Source organism: Calidris pugnax, unplaced genomic scaffold (genome assembly GCF_001431845.1).
Source record: "Calidris pugnax isolate Ruff unplaced genomic scaffold, ASM143184v1 scaffold1030, whole genome shotgun sequence".
Taxonomy (NCBI): Eukaryota; Metazoa; Chordata; class Aves; order Charadriiformes; family Scolopacidae; genus Calidris; species Calidris pugnax.
Genome location: NW_015091797.1, coordinates 103,119 through 129,694, shown reverse-complemented (window position 1 = coordinate 129,694; position 26,576 = coordinate 103,119). Strand labels below are relative to the sequence as shown.

General features: G+C 41.4%; 1 protein-coding gene across 13 annotated transcripts in view; it reads right to left on the bottom strand.

The window, feature by feature from the left end:
* The window catches only part of ABI1 (abl-interactor 1), an 81,028-nt gene that overhangs the window by 53,710 nt on the left and 742 nt on the right, over nucleotides 1-26,576 (bottom strand). For all 13 annotated transcript variants that reach the window (XM_014962046.1, XM_014962049.1, XM_014962053.1 and 10 more), the window contains exon 2: nucleotides 4,236-4,403. In XM_014962046.1, the coding sequence (XP_014817532.1) occupies nucleotides 4,236-4,403 (168 nt within the window). The remainder of the gene's footprint in view (nucleotides 1-4,235; nucleotides 4,404-26,576) is intronic.

Sequence of the window (26,576 nt, the reverse complement as noted above, 5' to 3'; positions counted from 1 at the left end):
CATTAGGTAAGAGCTTCAGGTGTAGAGAAAATCTTAACACTGAACGTTTAAGGGGTGCAGTGTTTCCTGGTGCAAATCATAATTTCTTTAAAAGGCATCGATTGCTTCCTTCATGCTTCAAGAGGCACGGTTTTAAATTCTGAGCTATTTAAAAATCTCTTTATGTCCAGAAAAAAAAAAAAAAGGAATAGTTGCTACACCCAGTACTGCAGCTGCTCTGACATAAATGTGAGCACTGATGAGCTACATTTTTCAGTTTTGACACAGTAAATAAGGATGTGCCTGTCAACCTCGCTCTCTCCCCTGACAAATCTGTCTCTGTCCCATCTTCATTCTCTTAAAGTTTGTGGAAATGAAGCAGCAAAAACCATAAAGTAAATTTTAAAGTCAGCTCTTATTTCCAAGAGGAGGGGGGAGAAGAGAGGAGAACCAAGAAACAGCAAGTCAAAAGAGCCCACATTTCTAGAGCAATTTTCCCTTGTCAAATACTCAAGCTATGATGAGCTGAATTTTTAACTCCTCTACTCAAAACCACTGATTTTCAAAATGAACGGAGGGATATGAGAGGATTTTTTCATTTTATTTTTTAAAGAATTAACTCATGGGCTCAGGGATCCATATGAGAATGATACAAATGAACAACATGAGTATAAAAACCAAAGTAGAATTTCATTTAATACACATAGGAAATAAACATAATGAAGCACAATCATCATTCAGAGCAGAAATAGACAGTGTCCTGTTTAATTCATCATTAAGGTGCATGAAAAAATCCTGGGTTTCTTTAGTGGCAGCACACCTTAAGAAACATCATATGCTGCAAGTTAAGGTCTTCATTCGTTCCTCATCTCAATGTCCATGGCCCTTCCTGGTGTCTCCAATTGCAGGCTGACCCTCAGATTCTCCTTTCCCCTTTCGCTGCCCAGTCCATGCATTCCCTTATCTTCCCTAAAATTGCTACAAAAGAAAATACTACCTATGGCAAACACCTTACACTTCGTATGCTATGAAGAAAGGAAAACATCTGGTTATTGCTGTTCAGTCTTCTTAAAGGAAAATTTCTTTTTGGTTGCTGCAACTGAAGGCAATCTATACCACAGCAGAACTGCAGCCCTGCTACTACCAAGCATTTGTGGATGGACCAGTCAGCAGTGATTACTAGGAACCACATGGGGCTAAAGTCCTTCCTCAATTACCTTCTTACGCCAGAGGTTTTTTTTACCCCTGCAGGGAAAGGCAGGACAGCACACTGTAACAGTGCAGCACTCAGGACGGCTCTGCTTTCACACCTCAGATCAAAACTACAACTTATAACTGAAATTTCTCTTCTAAGCATGGCCATTCTCAAGGCAAATAAAAACAAAGTAAAGCATCAAATAGGAACTGATAGAAATATGCAATGTAACTCTGACTGCAACAGAAAGCTCACGGTAGGCAGCCTAGAGATATATATGCCCTAATGTCTTTAGTGAAGCCTTGACGCTCATGTTGGTTCGAAGTATAGACTTACTTTTTTCTCACCAAATCTTGCCTGACAGGATGAGCAGGATCTCTTACACTGGAAGGGTTTGCAAACTTCTCCAGAACAGTGATCGAGTCTCCGCTCTCCCATATAAGAACAGCTCGGAAAGGTCACGTCAGCTTGGCAAAGCTCAAAGTCAATATCAAGGGTTTAAGCCCAAAAGCTGAGCTGTATGTGCACAGCTCTGGGTATTGGGTACAGTAAATAATTATGTGGCAGGTCACTCCAGACACCCACATTCCAGCTGAAAGACAACTATGACTGAAGAAAATATAGATGCAGCTGGGCAGGGTTCTGCTCCAGCTGCTGTGCTCAAGCCATTCCTGGAGCTGTTCCCTGTCCCAGTGTGCCCAGAGCAGTGCTCCCTCACCACACTACAAGTACTCACGTGAAGCCCGTTTCCTCTCAACAAGATACCAAAGCTGAATTAATTTTTTCCTATAAAAGCAAGCAGGCTTTCCATCTATAAAATTAAGCTCCAGTAACAAGAATAGAACACACCACTCCATCGCCTAACTTTTCATGAGTGTTCTTTCCAGTGAAGGAGATATATAGCTAGAAAAAATATTGAGTAGCTACTAATCAAGGTTAGCTATCCAGCCATTCAGCCTAGAGTCCTCCTGGAAAACATGCATGGAGAACTGAAACACAGTAGGGGAACAGAAACTGTCTGCAGGTCAAAAGAAAGGTTTTTTTAACCAGAGAAACTGTCAAGTTGTACCTTATCTCACAGATATCTGCTCTATGTTGCAAAACCCAGAATTGAATAATTGGCTGCCAACGCCTCAGATCTGTGTTTCTAGGCAATACTTCTTTCATGGAAAAGAATTCCATTTTGAAAGTGTTCATCTCCATGCTTTAGTAGCATATTGACCACTGATACAAACACAGGAAAGGCACTCTGGAGACCTCAGAGAATTTAGAAACACTCTATCAAAGCAACTGCATAGCAGCTTTAAGATATGCAGTTCAAGCATTTGAGCAGAAACATTTCAAAGCAAATAGCTGAGCTGGTATGTGCGCATTATCTGTATCCAGTGTAATTCCACAAAATTAGTCTGCAGAGGTTCATTTATAAGCAAGGATTAGTTTCAGGAAAGACCAACCAGGACAGAAACTACAAGCAAGTGACCTTGCTAAACACTCCTCAAAAGCTCTACAAAGCACTGATTGTTCACAGTCTTTAGCAAACAGTTCATGTATCAGGTGACTCAATGGCTTTCAGCATACTGCCTTCAATTCAGCAGCAAACAGTACAGAGGGTTAACACCTTTTGTGCTAGTATCAAACATTTTGGCTTTTTCCATGGTTAGTCATATAAGTGGGCCAATGAGAATTTAACAATTATCACTTCACACACACTGCAGCTCTGAAAGACATATGAAAAGATGTGCTCAGTATAAAAGGACATCCAATGTTTGGGAAAGCCTGTAGGTTCAGCCCTTTACCCAGTCATTGCTGCAGAGGTAGTCATAATCCCAGCATCAAGAGATCTCTGAATACTCAACAGGACAAGCAGCTCATCTACAGCAATTGTACTTCCTCCTACTTTCCCGTCTCAGTAGCAGGTACTTTTTAAATACTGGCTACAGCTTTTAACACTGTGCAGTTCTTAGTACATACTACCTTGACAAGCCTTTTTGAGTGGTTCATTACTAGGAGGGCCCTTCCACATGCACTAGAAACTTCTCCCTGCTGACATGCTTCCAGTGAACCACTGAGCTGCCATTTAACAGAAAGATTTGTAGAAACCGCAATTACTCTAAAAGAACAGTAAACAGGGGTTAGCAGGCCCTACAGGGAGACAGACTGAATTTCAGGAAGAGCATACGACAGAGTGGATGCTGGGCCCTCAACAATTCACTCAAGCCCACTTCAGAATGGCAATGTAAGGGCGAAATAGCTGAGTGGATCTTGTCCCTCCTTCCTTGGCACTAGTATGGCACCCACCTGATTATGCAATAAGCCACTTCCAGGTATAACACAGCAGACATTATTTGGCTGAGCTACCATACAACCAGAGCAGTGCCAGACCAGGTACCAGGCAGGCAGCAGTAACTCTCCCCATTCAGCAGGAGCCAGCTAGGATGAAGCTTCAGCCAAGGGAACACAAGGCTGCCACTGATAGGGATGGGCCTGTTCTTTCCCAACATCTATTTCCACCTCCTCCTCGCATCAGCCCTAGCAATGCTGCAGCCACAGCACAAATCAGGTCAGCTCACTCATCCCAACGCCTTGGCTCGCACAGAGTTTGGCTTGAGCAGGCAGCGGCAGCGTGTGAGCCCCTCTCCACACAGCTCATGAAACTACCTCCTGCAAGTATATGAAAACAAGTGAGATTACTGCATATGTTGCAACACTAAATAAAATACCATGCTCATATGGTACTTCTATCTGGATTTCCTTCAGAAACAGAATCCTCCTCTCTACCCCTCCCTCAACTGCAGCGTCGGATCTTGGAATTGTAATTAACTCCTGCTTTAAACCAAATATAATCCCAGTGCTTCTTGATAAAGAAACTGTTTTATTTCAGTCATGACCTCCATCACAAAGTTACTTTCATAAATACTAAAAACACCTTACCGTTTTCTACCATGTTGTTACTCAGAATTCAAAGAAGTCAACACAAACTATCCAGCTTAATAATAAAAGAGGCAAGATAATGCCTCCTCCAATGTTGTCAATTCTTTGTTTAAAAAAACAAAAAAGTTACCTGGGAGATATGGTTGATGGAGGACTCCATCCTCCGTAGCTGGGATGCTTGGATGTCCAGCAGTTGTAATACATTGTTGGCCAGTGCATTGATCTGATAAGCAACACTGGCTAGAGATTGAGTTGTGTAGGCTTTGGTCTCTTCTAATGCTTTCCTTTTATCTGGAGCCTGTAAAGCAAAAGAACAAGATGTTTGCTTAAGGCCAGGAACAAAAAAGACAACCTATATTTAGAAAAATCTGTAATCAAGAAGATCTGACTGTGCAGTTAAAGTACTCAATCTGCATATACATGTAAAAAATTCTCAATAATAAGGAGCAGATAAAGAATTTGAAAAAATATTTAACCATAGTAACATTACATGCCAAGAAACAATTCATTCAGTCAAAAAACCAACACTATCACGATTTGTTGGAGTCGAGTTTCTAAAGCCTGCCCGATCCTTCATTTCCAGAAAAGCCCTCAATTCCCCAGGAACACTGAAACAGAGCTTTCTCCACTTCTAACAAGGTCATGCAGCCAAGCCAGTTAAAGACAGAAAAATATTTTCCCACAGTTGAGTGTTCCCTACTGCACATGCTACCTACAAAGCCAACCCTCCAGCTACTCTGGCTACTGTTCCCAAATTCCAGAAGGGAGAGCAAAGCACCAGGGTGCATGCACAGAAGGCTCCTGCATCCAAGGAGTATTTGTGAAATTATCTCTCTTCACACAAAAGCTTAACAAACTCTCCTTGACAGCTAAGAAAGTTCATCATTGACTGAGAAGAGATACGTATTTTGAAGTGTCAGAAAGCAGCACAACCAGGTGCCAAAAATATAAGGAAAGGACCCCTTTCCCACTGAAATCACACCTCCCTAAGGGAAAGCTCTCAGTCTGTCCCGAGGCACCACTTCCCTGTCAGAGGGCAGGTTACTGGCTGAGATCAGCAACTGCTTACGTGACTTGAACCTCGCGGCCCAAGTGCCTTCTCCCTGGCACCACCTTCACCTGGAAAATACACACCCCCTGCCACCAAAGCGCCCCTGCACCACAGCTCGGGAGGCCAGGTACTTCATCTGTTACCCAATCTGCAAACTGCAGCTATCCAGAATTCTCTCTTCTTCCCTTTGTAGGAAAGGTGCACTGCATAAGGAAGGATTTGCAGTACAGGATGACTCAGTGCCAGCATAGTTTCTTCCGTGGTTTATTTATTTGTGGAATAGTCAGTCGATCTCAGCAACCAAAAGGAAAAGTTCATATTAACAGTCCCTTCCAACTAGACTTCTGTCTGGGGTTTTTTTTTGTTGATTTCTTTTAATAACGCAACACACACATTGTATGCAGTTATAATATTAAGAACAAAGTCAGGAAACAAAGAAATTCCATTTGCGTTCACCTGAGCCCTGTGTTTCCCAGTTTCCATGCACTCATTCTTAAATTCCACCTCTTATTTCTTCACCTCAATATTTTAGTTTAACATCCTCAAGTGTTAAATCTGCCCCTGAGTTAAAGTATGAAAAGATGCAACAGCTAATAAGGAATCCTTCTTGTCTCTCTTGCTTGAAGGAGAAAACCAGAAGGCAAGCTGTTCATATACATTATAAAGTTGCATCATTACCTAATACTGCAACACAAGCTATGCTACCTTTTAATTGAAGATTTTTAAACAAGGGTGAATTCCTCCAGTGCAGGAAATTTGTTCCTATTCACAATGAATGTTCCTAGCAGTGTTTTGACACGCAGTAGAATACTTGGTTAGTGCCATCCTTCAGACATATTCACATACAGATGCCTTCTACGATGTGAAGCAGCAAGAACAGTTTAATGCAACAGCTATTGCACAAACCAAGGCCTCACTAGGCAGAACTCCATTTTTCAGTATTTCTTAATCCAAACAAAGCTGCCTTTCACCTAAAAAGAATATTGACATTTCTAGCTGTCAGAAAACATTAGTAAGCATCATTTTGCCTCTTTAGAAAGCAAACTTTGGTGGAAAATTATCTATAAAACAAGAACAAAAGGTTCAAGAAGCAAGTTTCCCAAAGCACCCTGGCTTTCCAAAAGAGGCATTGTAAACTTCAAATCGTCACTGGCAGTGATTTTAAAAAACATCCTACTGAGCTGGAGCCTAAAGAAAACAACTGATGATTTATACTTGAACTTCTACCACTCTGGACAATGGTGAAAGTACAGGTAGCAGCTTCAGAGATATCTGAAATAAAAGGCTTACTGAACTAGACAGGCCAATAAGGCAGTAGTCAACATGAATTCTCACTTTATACAAGCTCAAGTGCAGATCTGTAGCCTTTACTCAGTTTCCTTATTACAAAGTTTCAACTAAATAATGTTAGGTTGAACACTAACCGGTTACAAAGCCACAGCACTCAATTACTACATTGTCAAACAACAAAACTTCAGTGTAGAAGAAGTTTCTTTTCTTCTCTAACGATTTGTTGATCAAATACCTTGCCCTCATTTGCCTAAGTACCTAACATTTTAGTTATTTGCTCAAATGTCTAGTTTGGCAGCAGGATTAGATGAACATAGTTGTGACGCGGAACATATTTCATGTCCTAGCAGAATTAGAAACATTTTCAAGCTTTGCAGATAATTCACGCAATTTCAGTTTAACAGTTTAGATTAGAACTAATTTGACATACAGTCTTTTGCATTTTTTAATTAGAACTGCTGGCATCCACAAGATATAAGCTAAGAGCTTCACAGCCAGCAAAAGGGGAAGGGGAGAGGGAGAAGCCAAGAGCTATGTGGCATCAACAGGAGGGAGCTGGGATTTCCAACGTTCAACTGTTATTTCAACTCCCTCTAAGCAAAAACTGAAAGCGGTATAGAAGATAATGCACATGTGCACATGCCTTCAAATACTTTAATATAATACACAAGCGCCAGTTAACTGTTCAAACACAAAGTCTGTCAACTGACTTGTTTTCCTAATAGTTCAGAATAACTTTATGATCTCCTATTAAAAGCTTCAAATACACAGTTATTTCTCCAGTAGTCCTTGATGTAAGTGAAGTTTGAGTGTCCTTTAGTAACAAAGTGAATATTCTTTAAATCCAGAACATCACAGGTTCTGAAGTTTCCCCTCCTAAAGTAAGCTCCCACCTGTATCCCCAGTTCACCCTTAACAGTCATGTTACTATGGGAAAACTGCAGTTTGACATTGCTTTCACATAACTAGGTTTAATACTAAAAACCAAAAACCTCTCCTAAAATCCAAGCGGATACATAAAGAGACAGTTAAACTTGCATGGCATTCCACACTGCATATCATGTATTTTTGTCAAATGCAAACTTGCATCATAAAGATTTCTTTTAAAATTTACATAATTACTATAGTCAAGTCAAAACTGATTTTGCACCCAAGCAATTGCCACAGTAAAAAGAGAGTAGGAGCTTATTTACTGATTCTTCAGTTCACTGACACGCCAAGGTCAAATGAAGAGGAACGTCTCCCATCACTTGGCACTCTTTACAAGTCGCATAGTCAGACAATTTTTTCTTCCCCTCTCCAAGCTGCCACCCACATAGGCACATCCTCATGACAGTATCTGTGCAGTGTTCAAACCATCTGCCCTCACAGCTTTTTCTCTCTCGGCTCGTTCTCATCATGTTCTAGTTCATACAGCATGCAGCTACATGTACAAGCTTCCTCCAAAAGTCACATCAGCTCCCACTGCAAAGCATCTTCAGAAGCCTAACCTTCTTTTGCAAGCACACTGGTCTATACCCTCTTTACCTGTTCTCCAATCTCTGTTTTCCCTCTTTCCACTTCAGTTCCATCCACTGTGCTTGAAACTCCCTGTAAGATAAATGCCCCACCAGAAGAACTGGCTCCACTTGACAGAGGTCAGAAAGCAGCTCATCTGCTCACACCAAGACTGGCTGCCCAGCAGAAACTAATTAATTTGCTGCCTCAGTATGTGGCAAGTGTTTCTCCATATTTTTCATTTTCAGCTGTGGGAACAGATGCAAACTCAAGCACAGAAAAACCCACCCAGGATATACTAATGGAGCACTGCCCTAAAGCAGCCCAGTAATCACTAAGCTAAACAGAGCTGTTAATTATTCAGTACCCAATACCTGTTCAGATGCTTGAAGGGCTTGATCACTCTCAGCAATCAAGCTCCAGGAACAGCTTTACACTCAGTTTTATATGCCTCTGCTGTTACTGCTCATGCTCATTTAATGAATTGAACAGTGCAGGACATTTGTGTTTGCCTCACAAGTAAACACAACATAACTGTTTAGCTTTATATCTTGCTTTTTTTTAAAAAAAAGACTTCATCTTTAATTAATTAAAATAATTAGGATTACTACAATCAGTTGCTCCATGGATTTAGCTATCTTTATCACATATCAGCATTCACAGAATGCAACTATGCCAAAGTCATCGATATGGCCATTTGTAGTCTCTTTTGTTCACATTGCCATTTATCTATTTTTGACTTTTACAGATTGCATACTTCCTGATAAGACATACTACAGTTGAGGTTTCAAAGTTCTACTTCCTTCACTAAAGTCTTGCCATTTTAGGTCAGAGATCTGGTCCCAAAAACTCAGGAATTAAATTTTACTTAAAAAAAAACCAAACAAAAACCATAACACACCACGGTAGACTTTTAGGCTGCTACTGACAGGTATTACAGCAGATTATCAGTTTGAGAGAAGAAAGTCAAACTGGCAAGTCACAGCAGCAAGTGCCACAAGTTTCAGAAGAACTTTCAGGAGCCAACTATCTACCTGGAAGTCATCCAAAAAGATCTAAACGGACTGTGATTTTCACTAGCAGGTGCTCAGCAGGTTTTTGGGGTTTCTCTCATCATAGATACAGCCTTAAGGGATATGTATCATTCCAGAGTGGCAGGGGAAACTAAGGCTTCAAAATTTACAAACAGGGGCTGCTTAAACTCTGTATGCCAGCCAGGTAAGGACAGAGCATGAATCAGATGCATCCATCATCTCCTGGATCAGGCTTACTGTGCTCATGCCATACAGCAATCTCATTGAAGAAATCCTTCTCCGCAATGCATTAGGCTGGCATTTAATTCCAAGGGAAGATGCACTGAGTATTTCCCAATACCCACAAAGCTATACTATGCCTGGTATTTACCTGCCTACAAGTTACAGACTGTTCCTCACTGATCAGCACCTCAACTTCTCCACTGGGAAGTGAAGCCATGAGGAGAGAGAGTTCAGAAGTTGAAGCTCAGCCTTTGCCCACATACTAGCACAAGGGAGATCCTCCCATAGCATCACAGGTAAGACTTCAGAGGGTCACCAGTACGCACCAGTACGCTTTATCTACTGTCTTTCTTCAACATAATCAGTCCCAGATCAACCACCATCAGTATTCTTGTCGCTAGAACCACCTCCTTTGCCTTGCATATCAATACTATTATCAGTAAAAACAACTATTGGAAATTTGAAAATAAAGCATTTACATGGGGACAAGGAACAGGAAGGGACTCAGTACAAGCCCAGCCTGATAAAATGACGGGGCAAACCTAGCCTCCACGTGAAGTGCAACTCAGGTCAAAATCCCACACATTCCAGAGCACAGGCAAATCTCAGCTAAAACCCTAAACTAAAACTGTGTGATGCACACAAAGATCAATACTACAATGTGTATAGTAGAAAAATATTCAAGTGTTTTACTGACGTGATTTGCCATAACTTGTCATTTTGTTGTACTTTTCTACCATTCCTGAATTTGCGTGGGAGGTTGAAAGCTCAAGATTTTAATTACCCAATAGCTTGCAAGCTATTAATAGCAACATATTGCAGTCACTGAACATGTCCACCTCCCGTCCAAGGCCTCCTCTCCAGGGGACTGGCAGTCAATCCTTCACTAACAGTGAAAACAAGAAATAGAACAGACTATCCAACGCACCTCTCTACGCAGTAAGAAGTGGTGTCAAATAGAAGCATCAGAGCTCTGATTTACATAAGTAACTGGTTGTTCCAGGAGCACGAAGGAATTTAGAGACTGAGAGGTGCAGAAGGATGTGTAACCATTCGGAACGGTTCTAAAACCCAAGATCACTCTCACTACAGTAACCCCAAAATTAAAACCAGGATGATGAAATTCTTTCAAGTCCATTCAGTAAACAGTAATTCTTCCCATCTACTGAGGCAGAAATCCTCAATAAACACAGCCAGGGTAGCATCTACAATTCAACTCAAGTGAACTTCCTTCCAGCATCCACAACAAAAAAGCCCATTGGTATGAAATAATACCACGTCTGTTGAGTTTCTCCAAGATAAGATGCAGTAGCTCAGCTATACCAAACACAGAGGAACTGGTAGAACTTGAAATCTCTTCTCCCCAGGTAAAGACCTTGCACAATAAAAATGGCATTCATTCAAGGCACCAGACGATAAGGTGATCCCCACCACAGCAACCACCACACCACAGCCCATAAGCAAGATTTCGGTCTGTTTCTTTTTAGAAACATTACTTAGTCGAAAATCATTGACTAGTCAACTATTCCATCTCAAGGATACACACACACACACCAAATCATTGTAGTTTAACAAACACATAGGACAGTGTAATAATCACTGCCTGTAATTCAAAAGCTCTGCTTCAGACAGGCCCTTCCCCCAAATCCTGTACATGCTAGACAATCAGCTAGAAGCAAATCCTTCATTTCCATCAATAATATTCCCCTGACCAGTCCTGAATAGCCTTGATAGCAAATTAGCATTTCTATGGGCCGAGACCAATTTAGCCAATCTGCCTGTGTCCTTGCAGATTTTCTTTTACTTGCAAGTTGCTTTTCATTCTGTTGATTAACTATAAAAAGAAGAGTTTCAGTTTTTCTAATAGTTATCTCTTTTGGGGAAGGTAGAGGGAGAAAAGTTTCTTCATTAAGGGGAGAAGTTCATTCCAAAGGAGAGTTTAAGGGACATGCTTATATTAGATACACACACACAAATACCCCACAGTGGTAGAAGTGCAGGAGTCTTAACAACAAAAAATGCAAGACGAGTATGTATATTATTGTTTCTAAAAAAAAATAAGAATGCTTAACTGTCTCACATACACTGATACAGGTTATCATCAGATCCCAGCCCATTCTGACCTGTGTGTGCACAGCAAAGAACCACGTCTTTGAGGTTAAGCTTCCAATAACTACCTTACCCTCATGTGTTGTTTACTTAAACTAAGCCAAGTCCACATGATGTAGCATTCACAACACTCTGACACAGACTTTAACAGGTCTGTAAAAGAGGGCTGAAGTAGTTTACAATACATATATTTTTTAAAAACAGTAAATAACTAAAAAGAAAAAAAAAAGCACCTTAGGAATTCCATTTTAATCCAGGCTGCAAACATTATAATAAGAAATGAATCTATCCAATAGGAGAGTGATTTCCAAAGCGATGCTGACTCTGACAGATGGAGCCTGGGAAGATATATGCCAGCTGCTCTGTGAGCAGCGTTTCCTTCCCAATGCAGCAAACAGTGTTCATGTTGGCTCTAGACTAAACCACTCCCCTTGTTAAAATATAGATATATATATTGTTGAAAGCACAATTTTCAATTCTCCTGCCAAATCCAGTAGAAGAGATGTCATAGTAAGCATATATGTTGGCACAATACATTGTTAGTGTCAGTTGTTACAGTCTGTGTATACAACCAAAATAACATGCAACACAACTAAAATGACAGAAGCAGACGTGCCCATGTGTCATTTTCACACAACCCTTGTACACTGAATTAGTCAGACTTCAAGACTGCATATGTAGCAAGCTGAAGAATTTTGATCTGAGTCTTCTTATTTTCTGTGTTTACCGTGATTTAGACAACACAAGTTCCAGGACAGAATCCACAGCTTCCATTCTGGTAAAGCACTGCACAGTGTAGGCATGTACAGTTGCTTCAAGAAAATCAAAATCACGCTTTTAACTTCCGTGCAGTGCCTATGTTCAAACATAACTGCCTTATGACGTCAAACACACAATTTCTTCAGAGCTGAAACAAAACAGGCTCTGACATCAGAGACACCAGCCAGACTCCAAATACAGACTAATGCCACCCTCAGACTGTCAGCCAGGGAAAGAAACGTTTGGCACTTCCATAGCAGTCTTCCTTCTTCAACTCTAAGAAAGCTCTACCCAAGGCTTTGGAGCGTATGATTATTTCGGCACGCTAGACAGCGGATAACAGGGAATTAGAGAACTTATGTTCCATTTGTATCATTATACTCTGTCTCTCAAATATTGATCTTTTGTTTTCTGTTTGTAATGGGGCTTGAAATTAAAATGGCTGTTTACTTTAAGTGCCAGCAACCACCCACAAATTTTAGCTCATCTAGCAAGAACCTGCTCATTGATCATAGAATGGTTAGAGCTGGAAGGGACCTTAAAGATCATCTAATTCAAACCCCAACCCATGGGCAGGGACACCACCCACCAGACCAGGTTGCTCAAAACCCCATCCAGCCTGGCCTTGAACACCACCAAGGAAGGGGCATCCACAGCTTCTCTGGGCAACCTGCCCTTTCCTGGGCAACAGGAAAGAAGTTCTTCCTTATACTTAGCCTGAACCTCCCCTCTTTCTGTTTAAAAGCATTACCCCTTGTCCTATTACCACATTCCCTGATACAGAGTCATGCTAAAATTCGATGAGCTTTTATAGGCGAGCTTCCGAGATCCTTCTTTCCAGATCCTCACTCTCTAATCCTCCCTACCCTCTAGGCAAGCCTGGAATCATCTCAGACAGCATTAAGCAAGCAAGGTTAAGACAACAAGATTTAGCATAAAGGATCAAATGACAGTGTCACCTCAGTGTGTCCTGGTACCACCGATATGCCAAGAGTGCTCTGAAACCATACAACAGGGCAACCTCAACTGCTGTTTGCAAAACAGCTACATACTGAATGTCGGCATCTGCAAAGGGGTTGCTCCAAAAGTAAGTAGACTCAAAGCTACACTCTGCACCACAACAGGTTTCTCCACACAGAGATGTCACGGGACAACAAAGCAGGGAGGGAAGTGGGGAAGGAGAGCACGGAAAGTCATGCATGGGAAGAGCATGCATTAGCAGGCCTGTCCAGCTCCAGGAAGAATCTCAAGGCACGAAAACAGAGCCAAGAGTTACACAGGCCTTCTGACATTCAGCAAAAGTCTGGACTGCAAGTGTTCCTAATTCAGGGAGAGTTCACATGTTTAAGAAAGTCACTTTTGATACGCAGCCGCTGCCCAGATTTTACAGTTCAGGAAGTTCCCAAACATCACAGTATTTTTAAAACAAAGAAGAGAACAATGGCCATGACAGGGTCAAATTCTCTCCTCATACTTTGTAGCACTACACTGCTGACTATTTAGTAACTTGAAGATCAATGTACTCACTCCAGCGGGAAACTATCCAAGGGCTTGGACATATCTCACAACACTAGTGCAGCATGTGTAAACCAGAAACCAGTGGATCCCTGTTTTGTAGTTGCTTTCTTCCCAGCACAAGGCATAGTGCCACACAGCACACAGGCTACACAGTGATCTCATGGTAATAAAGTAATGGACTGCAATACAAGGACTGATTGTTTTTACAAGACTTGCGTGTAAGTGGAGAAAATCAACCTAGTTTCTGTTTCTATCTGATCCCATAAACAGCTGCTAATATTGCTGAGACTTTTACATACTCCTGGACCTGACTGTACGACAGTGGTCGTAAGCACACTACATTCAGTTTCCTTCTGAGGAATTACTTTCTATTCTATTAAAATTTGAGCCTATGGTTAGCAACAGCATTCTAAAACCTTACATGCATAAGCTTATCAGAGTACTGGGTTATTTCAACTGCAGCAAGTAGGAATTTAACTCCTCAAAAAAGCCAAACACACAACAGAACAAAACACGTAGCTCAGGAGAATGGAGAAGAGAAGGAGAGGGAGACAGGGATGGCAAGTCAATAATACACCATCGTTTCTTTTCCCCCCAGAAAAACTAACAGGACAGTAGGTAACAAAAAGTAAATAAATATAGTCAACTTCATACCCAGCAACATACAAAATTTAACTTGGAGAAACCAACAGAAGACAAAAAGCAAGTTCTTCAATAGGAAATAGTGTCAAATTCAACAGGTTGTTTTGTTTTCTTTAAACAAAGTCCTTGGAGAGACAGTTGCTGTGGTGTTAGTTAGCACAGCAGTAATTCAAGTGAGTAACTTTTCCTAGAAATCCAGCTGCAATGCCTCTGGCAGACACAATTACAGCAAAGTTTTCTGATCCATGCTGAAGTTCCACTGGTGTTTTGATGCTGCTCGTTCACATGATTTCAGGAATTGCTTCCCCTTCACATACACCGTAGGAGGGTAGCTTTAGGCAGGCACAGGAGGTGCACAGAGTCATTCAGATGACAGCAGTGCTTGCACTTCCATGCAGCCAGATGCACGAGAAGAGTCACATCCACATCACTCCCTGCCTGCACGTCCCCCCCGCCTCGGTAGTAACACAATCCCTGAACTATTCCATTTCAGCACTTGTAGTAGGGCCACCAGGACACCTTGCTACTATCTCGTCTGTAATCAACGTGACAGATGAGTGGCCTTATCACAACCACAGAGGAGCTGTGTTCAGAGCAGCAGTCCTTTCACAACAGGAACACGTTGGCCGCAGTTGTGTCTCCACCCGTACCTACACTGCTGTCTCTCTGCACATCTCTGTGCCCAGAGGAAGCTCAGCGCCTGCCCCCACCCAGTTAAAACACAGGGGAGGCCAAGGGAGGATACACACAACCGTGGAGCGGCGTGTGGGACAGCGTACCCGGCATATCCAACTGCTTCCAAGCTTGGGATGGCTTCTTTATGCTGCAAGAGAGGCAGAAGAAGTAATCCAAGCAAATTATATGCCAATTAAGTCTGCAGGCAAGGCTTAGCTGGCAGAGATAAGATTCCTACTACGATGTGAGCAGATGCAAGCAAGCCCAGGACTGGAACAATTACATTTCAGAAGCTCTATTCAAAACTCTTTAATTTAAAACAGCAAGAAGTGGCTGTGTAAGTAGCAAAAGAAGTTATACCCTAAAAACATGGTCTCAATTTTACCAAAGAATATACAGTATTTACATGTAAATAAAATCCTGCATGAATAGGGTGATGGAAAACGAAAGACTTTTTATACAAAAGCAGGCTAAATAATGGAGATACATTCAAAGCAAAACTGGAGACTGGTCTTTTTACCATGTCCCCTTCTAACCAGTTCTTACAAGAACTGCTTGTCACCTTCCCACTTGTCTTTTTTTAAAGGCAATTGGAAAGAAAAAACTAAACTTCTCTTTTCAACAGCTACAGAAATTCGTTTTCCTAGTCACAAAAAGAGAAGTTTCTTATGAACATGAATGGCCACACTTATATATGGCATCTATACTTGATGCATTTTTCTTAACTTTCGCAGTGGTTAGTTTGCTTTTAGTCATTTTCAGGGGAGGCAAGAAGCTTAAATGAGTATGTTTTGCTTATTATTTATGTTCTCTATCTGCATAACTCCTTCACAACTGCTCCATTAAACACCTCTTCCCTTCCAAAGCCAATTTTAAAATGCCTCCTCCTTTATGAGTCTGACAAGCATGACTCACAGTATTCCCCACATTCATTCCCCCAGGCCTCGTGGGATGTTATACAGCCAGTAAGTACCTGCTTCAGTTCATACTCCCCCATTCCCAGTGCTGCTGCAGTAACCCCTTACAGCAATCTGAGAAAAAAAGTAAAGCTCCCTCTCTAGCTGTCTAGCTGTAGGTAGGAAGCAAACAGTTACAGTATTTGCTTTTAATGTTGTCCTTCTACCATATCACAGCTTGCAAGAGAGAGTGGCTGAAGAGGCACACAGTGGAGGAGGGTTACATGCTCTCCCCATTCCTCCTGTGCTTTTATTCCTACAAGAAACTTAAAAGTTGCTTAGAATTCTCAACTTGCTTTTCAATCATCCTTCAAATAATTCCCATTTTCTGTCAGCAAGGCAGAACGTTGGTTTTTATCAACTCGTAAGCCCTTTCCATGCCCAAGGAAGGAACACGCTCGCATCCCCAATACATCCCACATTCAGGACCAAAACCAGCAACTTTTCTCCCCTCAGCAGGGAGCAGCAGCCTACAGGTACCACAGCCCTGCATACCTGGCCCCCATCCCCAGAAAACAAGCCTCTTTCATAGTTACAACAAATACCTCCCTTGGTCTCTGAACAGTCAATATTCACTGCGGAGGACTGACAGGAGCCGATTTTACGGTTCCTGCTCATGGATAGTAGGTTTCCAAAGAGGGAACGTGTGCTAGAAAGCTTTTCATTGACTGTTGTCCTTCTCTGTTGGTTTAAAGGACAGACTGCTAAAGAGGGATGAAACACACATCTAGAAATGACACAGATACTACTCAAGTGATAAAAGACTTTTTACAAAGTAAGCAGCACTGTATGAGCCCAAGCTTCAACTACGTCTATGGCAACAAAAATTTTCTCTAACATTAAAATCTAAAGACATCTTAGAAATTAGGCACAAAATCTGTTCCCATTTAAGACAACATGTACTTGCAAGGCTCCCAGACAATTCTCAGGACTACTGCGGCAACAAGCCCGCTTCAGTGCTCAGGAACATACAGTATGCTGCAGCAGGAAACACACCCACGGTATTTGAAGAGAGCCCTTGTAGAGCCAAGCACTTCCAAGCCAGATGCACATTTTATCTAATGCAGCTAAAGTCAGGAGTTTGCATCACAGAAACAATAGCTCCTCCCAGAGATTTAGAAATCCTGCAAGTCAGACAGCAAATCAAAAGCCAAACAATCCCCAGCCAGGTCTCCAAGGATCTTGCCAACATAAGTGCATTGATCCATCATATCTCTATTTGTTAGTTTGATACTCTCTGGACCTTGATTGAAGCATCATCCAAGCCACCTGCCACAAGGCCTCACAGTGGAAACCCTGGAGGTAATAATCATATTTTATAAAAGCCCTTCAGAATCCGGTCCAGGTCTGCTTTGTGGATACACACCTACTAACTTTTGTTAACAGACACCACCTCCCTGACACATCCACTTTTCCCCCTCACTGTTAAGAGATCCAAAGCCCTGCAAGCAGAAATGTTTTATTAAGTCCTTTCCACTCCTTGGTCTCTGAGCAACAAACGAAGCAGCTTCCTAAACAAGACAGATTTCTTATAAAGGAACAGCCTGGCCACGTACATCCGAGAGGCCTCCTAAGAATTTTACTGGTAGACAGAATCATGTCGGTCCAATTGCACACCACGTCTCCCCAGCAGCCTTTTGTTTCCTCTGTGTCCTGCTCATCACAACTTCCCCAGGTGGCTATAGACCACTTTACAGCCAAGGCCTCAGCCTCACCTCAGTGCCAATAAAGACAACTTAAAAAAAAGAAAACCAAAACAGAAATGTATATAAACGACTTCAGTAGCTGTAGGTTTCAAATTATTCAAATCTGTGATAGCAGAAGCTGTTTTTCTGAAAGGTATCATGAAAAACAGCTGCATCATTTAAGCTGCAAGGCAGTAAAATATGCAGTTAAATAATAGAAAGAGATTAATTAAAAGAAATAGGCAAGGGAGAAGAGGTTTTCAGATGAGATCTGAAATGAGACTGAAAGTCAATGAAGTAGAGAGCAAGCATGTGAGTCCATTTCAGAGGCAGATGCTGCGGTAAGAGCACTCTTGCATCAATGGCAGCAAAAGAGAAATTCCACAGTATTTCTCAGCAGGGGAAGAGTAAGTGAGACAACAGGTCTAAGAAATGGTCTGCAGCAACCAGACAGAAGACTTCAACAAGAGAAATCAGCAAATTTATGTTAAGATCACAGCCAAGAGAAGCACCTGGGAAGAGAGAGTCAGTAGTAGTCACTAGTAACATTTAGTGACCATTATGTGACTAATGTTATTAGGTGTATGTGAAACGACAAGCATGGCATTCTGCAGCTTAGATATTACTGCAGTACTCTGATACAACTGCCTGGACACCTTGTTCTCCTGTCTATTTGGTTTGCACAGACATTTTCTTATCTTAGGCTCCAGAAAACACAAAATTATGCATGGGGACCACAGTTCAAGTATTAATTTGCAGCATGATTGCTACAATAAAGTCAAGGAAGATGCTCAACTGACAATGATTGCTGCAGGACAAATACTGGTTGGCGGATTTGCTGACCCCAAAGTACAACAAGAAGATCAGAGGATAAAAGTGAAGATACGCATCTGGTGAAAGATTAGCTGGGGGAAAAAAAAGCCGACAAAACCCCCCATGCTTGGCTGATAAAGTAAAGCTTATAAAAACATTATCTAGTGAAACACTAGTGTGAAAGTAGGCAGAAGAGTCTACACTTCAATTTTTATTTTTTTTTTTCAAGGATATCAAAGAGTTGTTATGCTTCAAGTAGTAAACAAGCAAATTTTTTTCTTGGAACTATTTATAACCTTAAGACCACCCAGTAAGAACATTACGTTCAACTCTAAGGATGTCAAACCAGCATTTGTTTTAGTAAGCCTCCTCTGCCCAACTTCCGAGAAGCCTCCCTGCTTTCTTAACAAAAGTAGGAACTGTACCCCATTTTACTGCTATTTGTCTTTGAGGTTACAATAAAATTAGGAAAGTGACGTGGAGTTTTTTCCCCATGAGTTCTTTAACTGCTAATCAGTACAGTGTCAGAGCCTCCTCACACATGGAGCCGCACGCTTGCTCTTTAGCCTCTGCCAGAGAAAGAGTACACAGAGTTGATTATTTTGGGCTCTTTGGAGAGGGAGGAAGGAAGAGGGAGGGAAGACACTATCAGAAATATATTTATCTTAACATAAGAAACACAAGAAAGCTGTATCTCATTGCAGAAGAGACAACCTTTACTGTTCTTTTAGAATATTCCACCATGGCAGAAGATACAGTACAGCACACATCATCTGCACCTGTTAAAATGAGACTGCATCAGAGGAAAGGCCCAAACCAAGAGAACTTTTGAATTTCAGGGCCTTTTTCAGTTTGACAAATCCAGCACTTACTAACTAAACATATCTGATCTAGAATCTTAGACAAGAATATTATTAAAAATGAACTCACCTTGTAAGCAGTCAGTCTTTTTTAGATTAAAACTAATTTGTTCTATTAGCTTAGGCAGCAGGTTGGTTACCAATTTCATCTGAACACAGATTGCTGAATTTTACAAGTTGTATCTGAAAATACTGCACTCATGTTTTGCTCCAAGCTGAAATTCTCCTGCAGCGTGTCATGTGTCCTCCCCCCTTCTTTCCTAAAATATCAGCATTATAGTAACAAATCTATGCTCTGCAAAGTGTACATGGCTCCTGTTAACAGCATTAAGAGCTTGCATAAGTAATGAGCAACATTATTTGCATAGTTTCAAGCAAAGTGGCATCTACATTCATTAATTAACCCAAGGAAAAAGAGGCATTCCTTCTAATACCTAAGAGGAGGAGTTTCAAATTCCGCTTTCATTCGCCGTACAATAATCAGATTCCTCAAAGAGCTCACCTGTTAGAAGGGCTGTATCTTTTATTTCACTACCTGGCCCTAAGCCGAAAAACACTTGACTGAGCCCCTCCGGCACAGTCAGAAATGCACGCTGACAGGCTGGAGATGAAGGAGGAAAGGCTCCTCCAGATACCATCTTGCTCACAGAGCTCTGCTCAGGAGCACGTTGTGACCTATTATCCACAGCAGCTTGGTCTTGGCCCCCAAGGGCTCTGTGCAAGTTTTGAGCTGCAAAGGGTTATTTCTACAACCCACAGGAGACATCAAGTCTCTGTCTGCAGTAGCTGCCTCCCAAGCAAAGTCAGGAAAAGGGAGGAACCACAGAGGGGCACGGTATCTACTATTACAAATTCAGCAGTTACTTCCCTTTTCTTAGGGGTGGAGGGAAGGGAGGATCCCTATGACCAAGCCCAGTCGCCTCTGTCACCAGTGCCCAGATTTGGAAAGGAGGGCAGAGCTTGAGGGGTGGTGGTGAAAGCATCAGAAGAACACTGCTCTGGGTAACACAAATACTAAAGAGAGCAACATAATTATGAACAAGCCTGGACACTGAGTGACTAAGGGCCTACAAGTAATTTTCTACTGCGTAACAACAAATAAAAACCACATCATGCTCTTTTCGACTCCAAGTTACAAATTAAGAACCGGACAGAGGCACAGAGAGGGCAAGATCCCCTTTTATCCCTCAAGGAGGTCTTGCTACACCAGAACTGACACTTTGTCCACACGGCCACCACCCTGTTGTTCCGTAGACAAGTAAGATTTCAGTAACCAGAACTGTCAAACACAGATTGCTTTCACTAACGAGAAAAAGAGCAGTATCTTCTAGTGCCTGTGCCAGGACAGAGACCCACCACCACGCAGACAGACAGCACTGTGAGCATTACGCAACCCCAGAAGTCTGCAAAGCCAAAAATTAGAATCTCAAGGTTCTTATGAGAGGACATATGTAAAACTCTTAAAAAGTAATTGCTGCCAATGAGTTCAATGATGGTTTCAGGCGCATCTTTTCCCAAAGGATTCATTGCACTGTCTCTGCAGTCATCATCTCTGTCTTTCTGCAAATAGGCACTTTTTGCCGTGTTGTAGGATAACGGAGGCAACTCGGAAAGGCCAGGGGAGGGGAAGGGGGAGGGAAGAACCCTTGTGCACAGCACTCAAGTCCAAACAATCAGGTTCTGTTCCCAAATCTGACAGCATGTCCCTATACGACCTTCCACGAGTCAGTTATAAATTCTATGCCTCCATTTATGCTTCTGTAAAATAAAGACAGTTCAAAATACTAAACAAAGATATTGGGAAGTTGCATCAGGTTTTTTTGTTTCAGAGTTCGAGGTTTTTCGTTGTTAAACTTAGATCAGCAGCACAGATACAAACAGGAACTTTGCCCTCAGAGGTACAATGCTTCCTACTTGTACACAACCTGCTCCTGTACTCTGTATTACAGCGTGATCCACTCTACAAGCCCTCCTCAAGGCCCATCTATTTTCTCTTTACCTTAAAAGCTACTTACTGCAACAAGCTCCCATAGATCCAGAGAGAGGTAAGCATTAGACAGTTGCCCCTCTTCCTCACATCTTTTTCTTCCTGCCAACAATTCCACAGGTCTGGGCTTAAAATACAATGACAACAGGCAACCTGCAAGCTTCCTCCTCCTCCTCCTCACCTCTGTGCAAACAGAAGGGAGCCAACCACGCTGCCTCTGTGGAAGCAGCAGCACGCACCTGTAAAAGCTTATCCCAATCCACTTTACTCCACCTGATTAAGGTAGCACAGCACTGACACCAATCACCTGCTGAAACACTAATGAAAGACGGAGCAGAAAAAGCAGCTGACATCTTGCTGGCTGCTTAAACCAGATGTACCAAAATTAATGGAAACATTTCAAATTTTGAAAAGCTGGTCTCATATAATCTACCTCCTTTGAACAAAAAGCAGAACACGCCAGGATCCGTTTCCTGTATATGCAAGGTAATTGCTTGCTGATTCAGTGAAGTTGCACTATTGTCTCACTGCTGCTTTCCAGCTAAATATACAGCTATATTTCCCAAAACACAGACAAGGCACTGGCACAGAAGACCTATATAAGGCCAAGAAGAGCTACAATCCTGTACCCAAATTATTGTTTTCATTTAAAAAAAAAATATGTGTACAGAACAGCCAGTGCCTTTTATATTGATGGCAAACATTTGCTTAAACTACCTTGAAAGAGAACAGTATTTAAAAGTATAAGCCAACACCTTTTCTTAAGGAATATGATTTAAACCTACAAAGAATAGCGCATGGTATATCCATATTTTCTCATATGCTCAAGTTCTCTAATTTTGAATTATATTTTGGGGTTATAGAAAGTGAACTAGCTTGATTTGCTTTTTTTGTTAAGCGTTCCAAATTTAGCAATGAAACAAGCAAAAAAAAAAAGCACTGTGTTTATTCTGGATATAAACTAATTAACCTATGAACATAAAACCATGCAAGTTCTCAGAGCATGTAAAAGATTTGTATTAGTGACAATTTAAGAAGTTTATCCTTTTAGAGCAGGCCATTTCCTGAATTAGACATTCTGAGTGAACTTCTTTGTACTGAACTGAGCTAAGCCACTTTCCACACACCAGGCAACAAAACTGAGCATCAGATCAGATATCAACATTTAAGGAAAAAAAAAACCACCACAAGAGTGTTTTCTTTCCAATACATACTGTCTACTGCATAAGTAGTACACAACACACAACGTATCAAACAGAAAAGATTCCTATATGCATACTGGAAGATAACAGGATTTGTGAAACTTCTTGCATGCAACACTTCTGCTCAACCCTACATGTTTATTTTTCTACCAACTGGAAAGAGGCTTTAAACTTTTTGTAATAGTAGTCAAACTGAAATCTGTCCCTGCTCTATTCTATTTTACCCAGAATAGCTTGTTAGCTCACCGTTCAGTTTCCACATACCAGTTGGAAGCTACAGAAGGAAATAACATGACAACAAAAAAACCCACGCATTTAGGCAACACAGCACTTACTTCCTTAAAAGGTCTCTCACTTAATTTATTTTCTAAAGCTCCTAAATCTACCCACTAGAGACCACGAAGACCAGAATTTTCGCAAGTTGTACATATTCCAAACTATTCATTTAGAGGTTTTCACAGTCATATTAAAATCATATTTGGGCTTAAAATAAAATAAAAAAAAATACCACTTGGGAAGATCCATTTGTAAAGGAGCAAAAGACTGGTGAAAACTATGTATCTGCCTGTGCAGAAACAAGACTATAAGGAAAATCCAATCTAGGCAGTCGAGTAGAGTGGTAAGCAGTGTTTTATAGCGCAGACAGGCCTCTCTGTGCTACACCAGTCAACTGAAGCTGTTCAGAAGGAAGGGAAGACATCAGTGCAGTAACACTGGAGACCCTGGTTTCCTGTGTCATTCTAATGCTTCATAAACTAGTTATCATAAATAAGTGATTAAACACTGAAAAAAAAAAATCAATTCAGCCAGGAAACTGACTGGAGAATCTCTCTGGACATTAATATTTTCAGCTGAAAAATAATAATTAGAACTGTAAGTGCTTTAACTCCATATGTTATTTCTGTATTAGCACTGATAAAGTTCATTCTGTTTAGGATACTGATGAAATTCCTCACTAGGATCTTCAGCTTTATGCTATCAATTTTCATATAACCTCTCAGTCACACACACTGAAAGAGGCTAGTCCCGGATTTTATTTGCAGGCAAAAGCACTTGGGGAAGGCACTAGGTACTGGAACTTACATTTATATGGCATCTGTGAAGAAGCTTCATTTATTTCCATTATAAGACAGTTTCATCACTCCTCCCCTCACTTAATCTCACTGTACATTATTATAAAGGTATGCCAATTCTAGCAAACGTCTCCATCACAGGAGAGCAGACTCATACCAGTATTCTAAAAACAGCCAGAAAAAACACTTAGAAAATATTGGGAAAATCTAATTTCTCTGTATTTAAGAAAACTTAATTCCGGAGGCAAAAACACGCTTCCATTTAAAAAAATTAAGGTTCAAAACCTTCTCTTAAAACTGTTCAGAGTTTCAGTCTCTGATCTAAAAGAAAATAGGAATCTAATTTTCTACCTGCTTGTCACTGAAGCTTCCAACCAGAAACACAGCAGATTTTAAATCTTATCACATATTAAATACAGTAATGTAGTTATAATGCTTTTTTCCTTCTAGTTAAAGCCAAAATCCCCACCAATAACATCACAACTTCCTTCAATTACTACTTCAGGTTTCCTTTCCCCTTTTGCTGTCTCCCTCTCTCTCCCATCCCCCCTAGGACTGCCACCATGCTGTATTTTCCTTTTAGCACTGCAGATCTGCCTTAGAAACTTATTTGCTCTGCTTCTCCCAAATTCTTTTCCCTTCCTATCAGATAAACCTGCTAGATAACCAGAATACACATGGTCCAGAGGGAAAACTGAGCTACTGCCTGGCATTCCAATTTATTCACAATTTGCCTTAGCAAGAAACTGCTTCCCACTTTTCTAAGAACAGCAATTTTCAACCTGAAAGTTGCAAATGCTGTTGTCTTTCCTAAATGCTTCAGTAAAAGGATGCTTACTGTCAACAGAGGTACATTCATCAGTATCGAGCCAAGTTCCACCCAGCAGTTCCCCTTGCACACAACCCTTTTTTTTTTTTTTGGAATCCTAAAGGCATCGAAGACAAATCCTCTTCAAAAAAAAAATCAGCACGACTGAAATTTTACCAGAATTATTCCCAGATTAAGTGAAAGAGACAAAACAGATTCATACGCTTTCAGATCCAACAGATATACTTTGAACTTAGCAATTCTGGAGGTGGGAAATTACTTTCCTGCTTAAATAAGCAAAAAATATAAAACATAAGACCGAGAACATCATGAGTTCTGCATAAGTAACAGAGTGCTATTAAAATTACTATAAATTGTTAGCATCAGCACTCAGAATAGTCAGACAAACTTGTTCCACCTCAATGCCACAATGCAGAGTGGGTGACAGGGTGCAGGAAGTTTTCCTACTAAGGAGCACACAGACAGAGAGAAAATTCTCCAAATTCAAAGCTCTCCACACTCAAGGAGGCCAGATTGAATCAGTTCCGTGCAGCGGGCTAAATTATGATGTGTAGCCACTTCTGAACTATTTTAACACTGGCTTCACGGCCAGGTTCTCTGTTCTGGCCTGCCTTTTTTTATGAAATGCTCAATTAAATACAAACACTTTGTATTATGTGTGTTGGTTAAGCCTCTTCCTCTCCTTTCCTCCCTTCCCATCCCACAATACACACACGCTCCCGGATCTCATAACCCAGTGCCCTGTGTCACATTGCCTAATCCTGCAGTGGCCCCACCACAGGCACTGGAAGTATAATCTGTTCAGCAGTCCAACTGGAGAGCAGATGGCTTTACACAAAGTGCTGATTAAAAAACCCACCATCATCACACATTTAAAAAAAAAATATATATGTGATTTTATCCATATATTTGCCATTTTTATTGAGTAAATGTACAACACATGCACAATCCAAGCAAGGTATACATTTTTCAAAGCTACTGTGCAAGTCCTTGTTAGGAATTTTAGAACTCCAGCTTCCTTTCAAAAGGGGTAAACACAGCTGTACACAGATAAAACAGACCGCACCAATCCCACATCCAGCTGACCTTGATACTTGAGGTGAAAATGAGCTACCAAATTAAAAAAAAAAAAAAAAAAGAGAGAAAAAACACCCCAAATGACTGGATGGGAACTAGTTCAAATGTTGGGTTTTTTTGATTTGTTTGCTCGAAGAGAAGACGAGTTTTAGGACTCTGAAGAAAATGATGTAACCGAAGATTCTCTGTAGCTTTCTGACAGAGGGAAAAAGTCAGGAGCAGGAGACAGGTCAAAACTTGTGCTGCAATTACCATGCTCATGTATTTGTCATATTTCCCATGAGTAAAACCAAATGAACCTCGCCTCTGAGAAGCATTTATATCAGCAGCTTTCTTTGGGTGGAGCAAACAACTCGGAAGAGTAAATAGACATTAACTCATACTACCTCACATACCACAAAAAAAAAAAAATCTGAAAAATATGGCTTTTTGGAGCAGTTTTAATCCAAGTAACTAATTAAAAAAAAAATTAAAAATTCACTTGATATTCTTAAAGCTGTGCTTTCAAATTTGCTGCTCCATTACTAAAAACAGTAAGACAGCTTACCAACAACGATGGATGCCAGAGAATTTAATAACCTACATTAAGTAGTCATCGCAGACAGTCTAGTGAATTGAACTTGTTGAATCTAACGCAAGCTGTCTAATAAGTGAAGCTTATTTGATTTACCTCTTCAATTTTTTTGCTTAAAAAAAAAAAAAGCAACTGAATTTGAGCGTGGTTTTGTGTACACATCAGTATGACTAAATATACAGGCTTAGGAGAGTAATGTGCTGCAAATGCTGAGAAAAATAATAGTAAATTGGGCTTGAAGTAGCTCCAGAAGGGAAGGTTCAAAGCAAGGCCGAGCAGCACCGGCGATCTGAGGGGAAAAAGGACCCACAGCGCCCGGCGGAGACACGCTACAGCCCGCGGAGCCGCTTCAAGCCCAGGAGCCTCGGTCCGCAGATACCGGTACCGGCTGTTTGAAGCGCGGAGCGGCACCGATTGCCATTTTGAAACACCGGCTCCCCCCCACACCGGTCGGCGGGCAGCTTCCCGCCCCCGCAAACCGCTCGCTGCGGCGCTGCGGACCCCCCGCCACCGATGCCGTTCCCAACCCCCCCGCCTCGGGCCTCGCCGCGGAGGACCCGGCGCACCGCGGCTCGCCGCCCATGACCGAATCCGTGATGTCAGCGGCGTGCGGGGCCC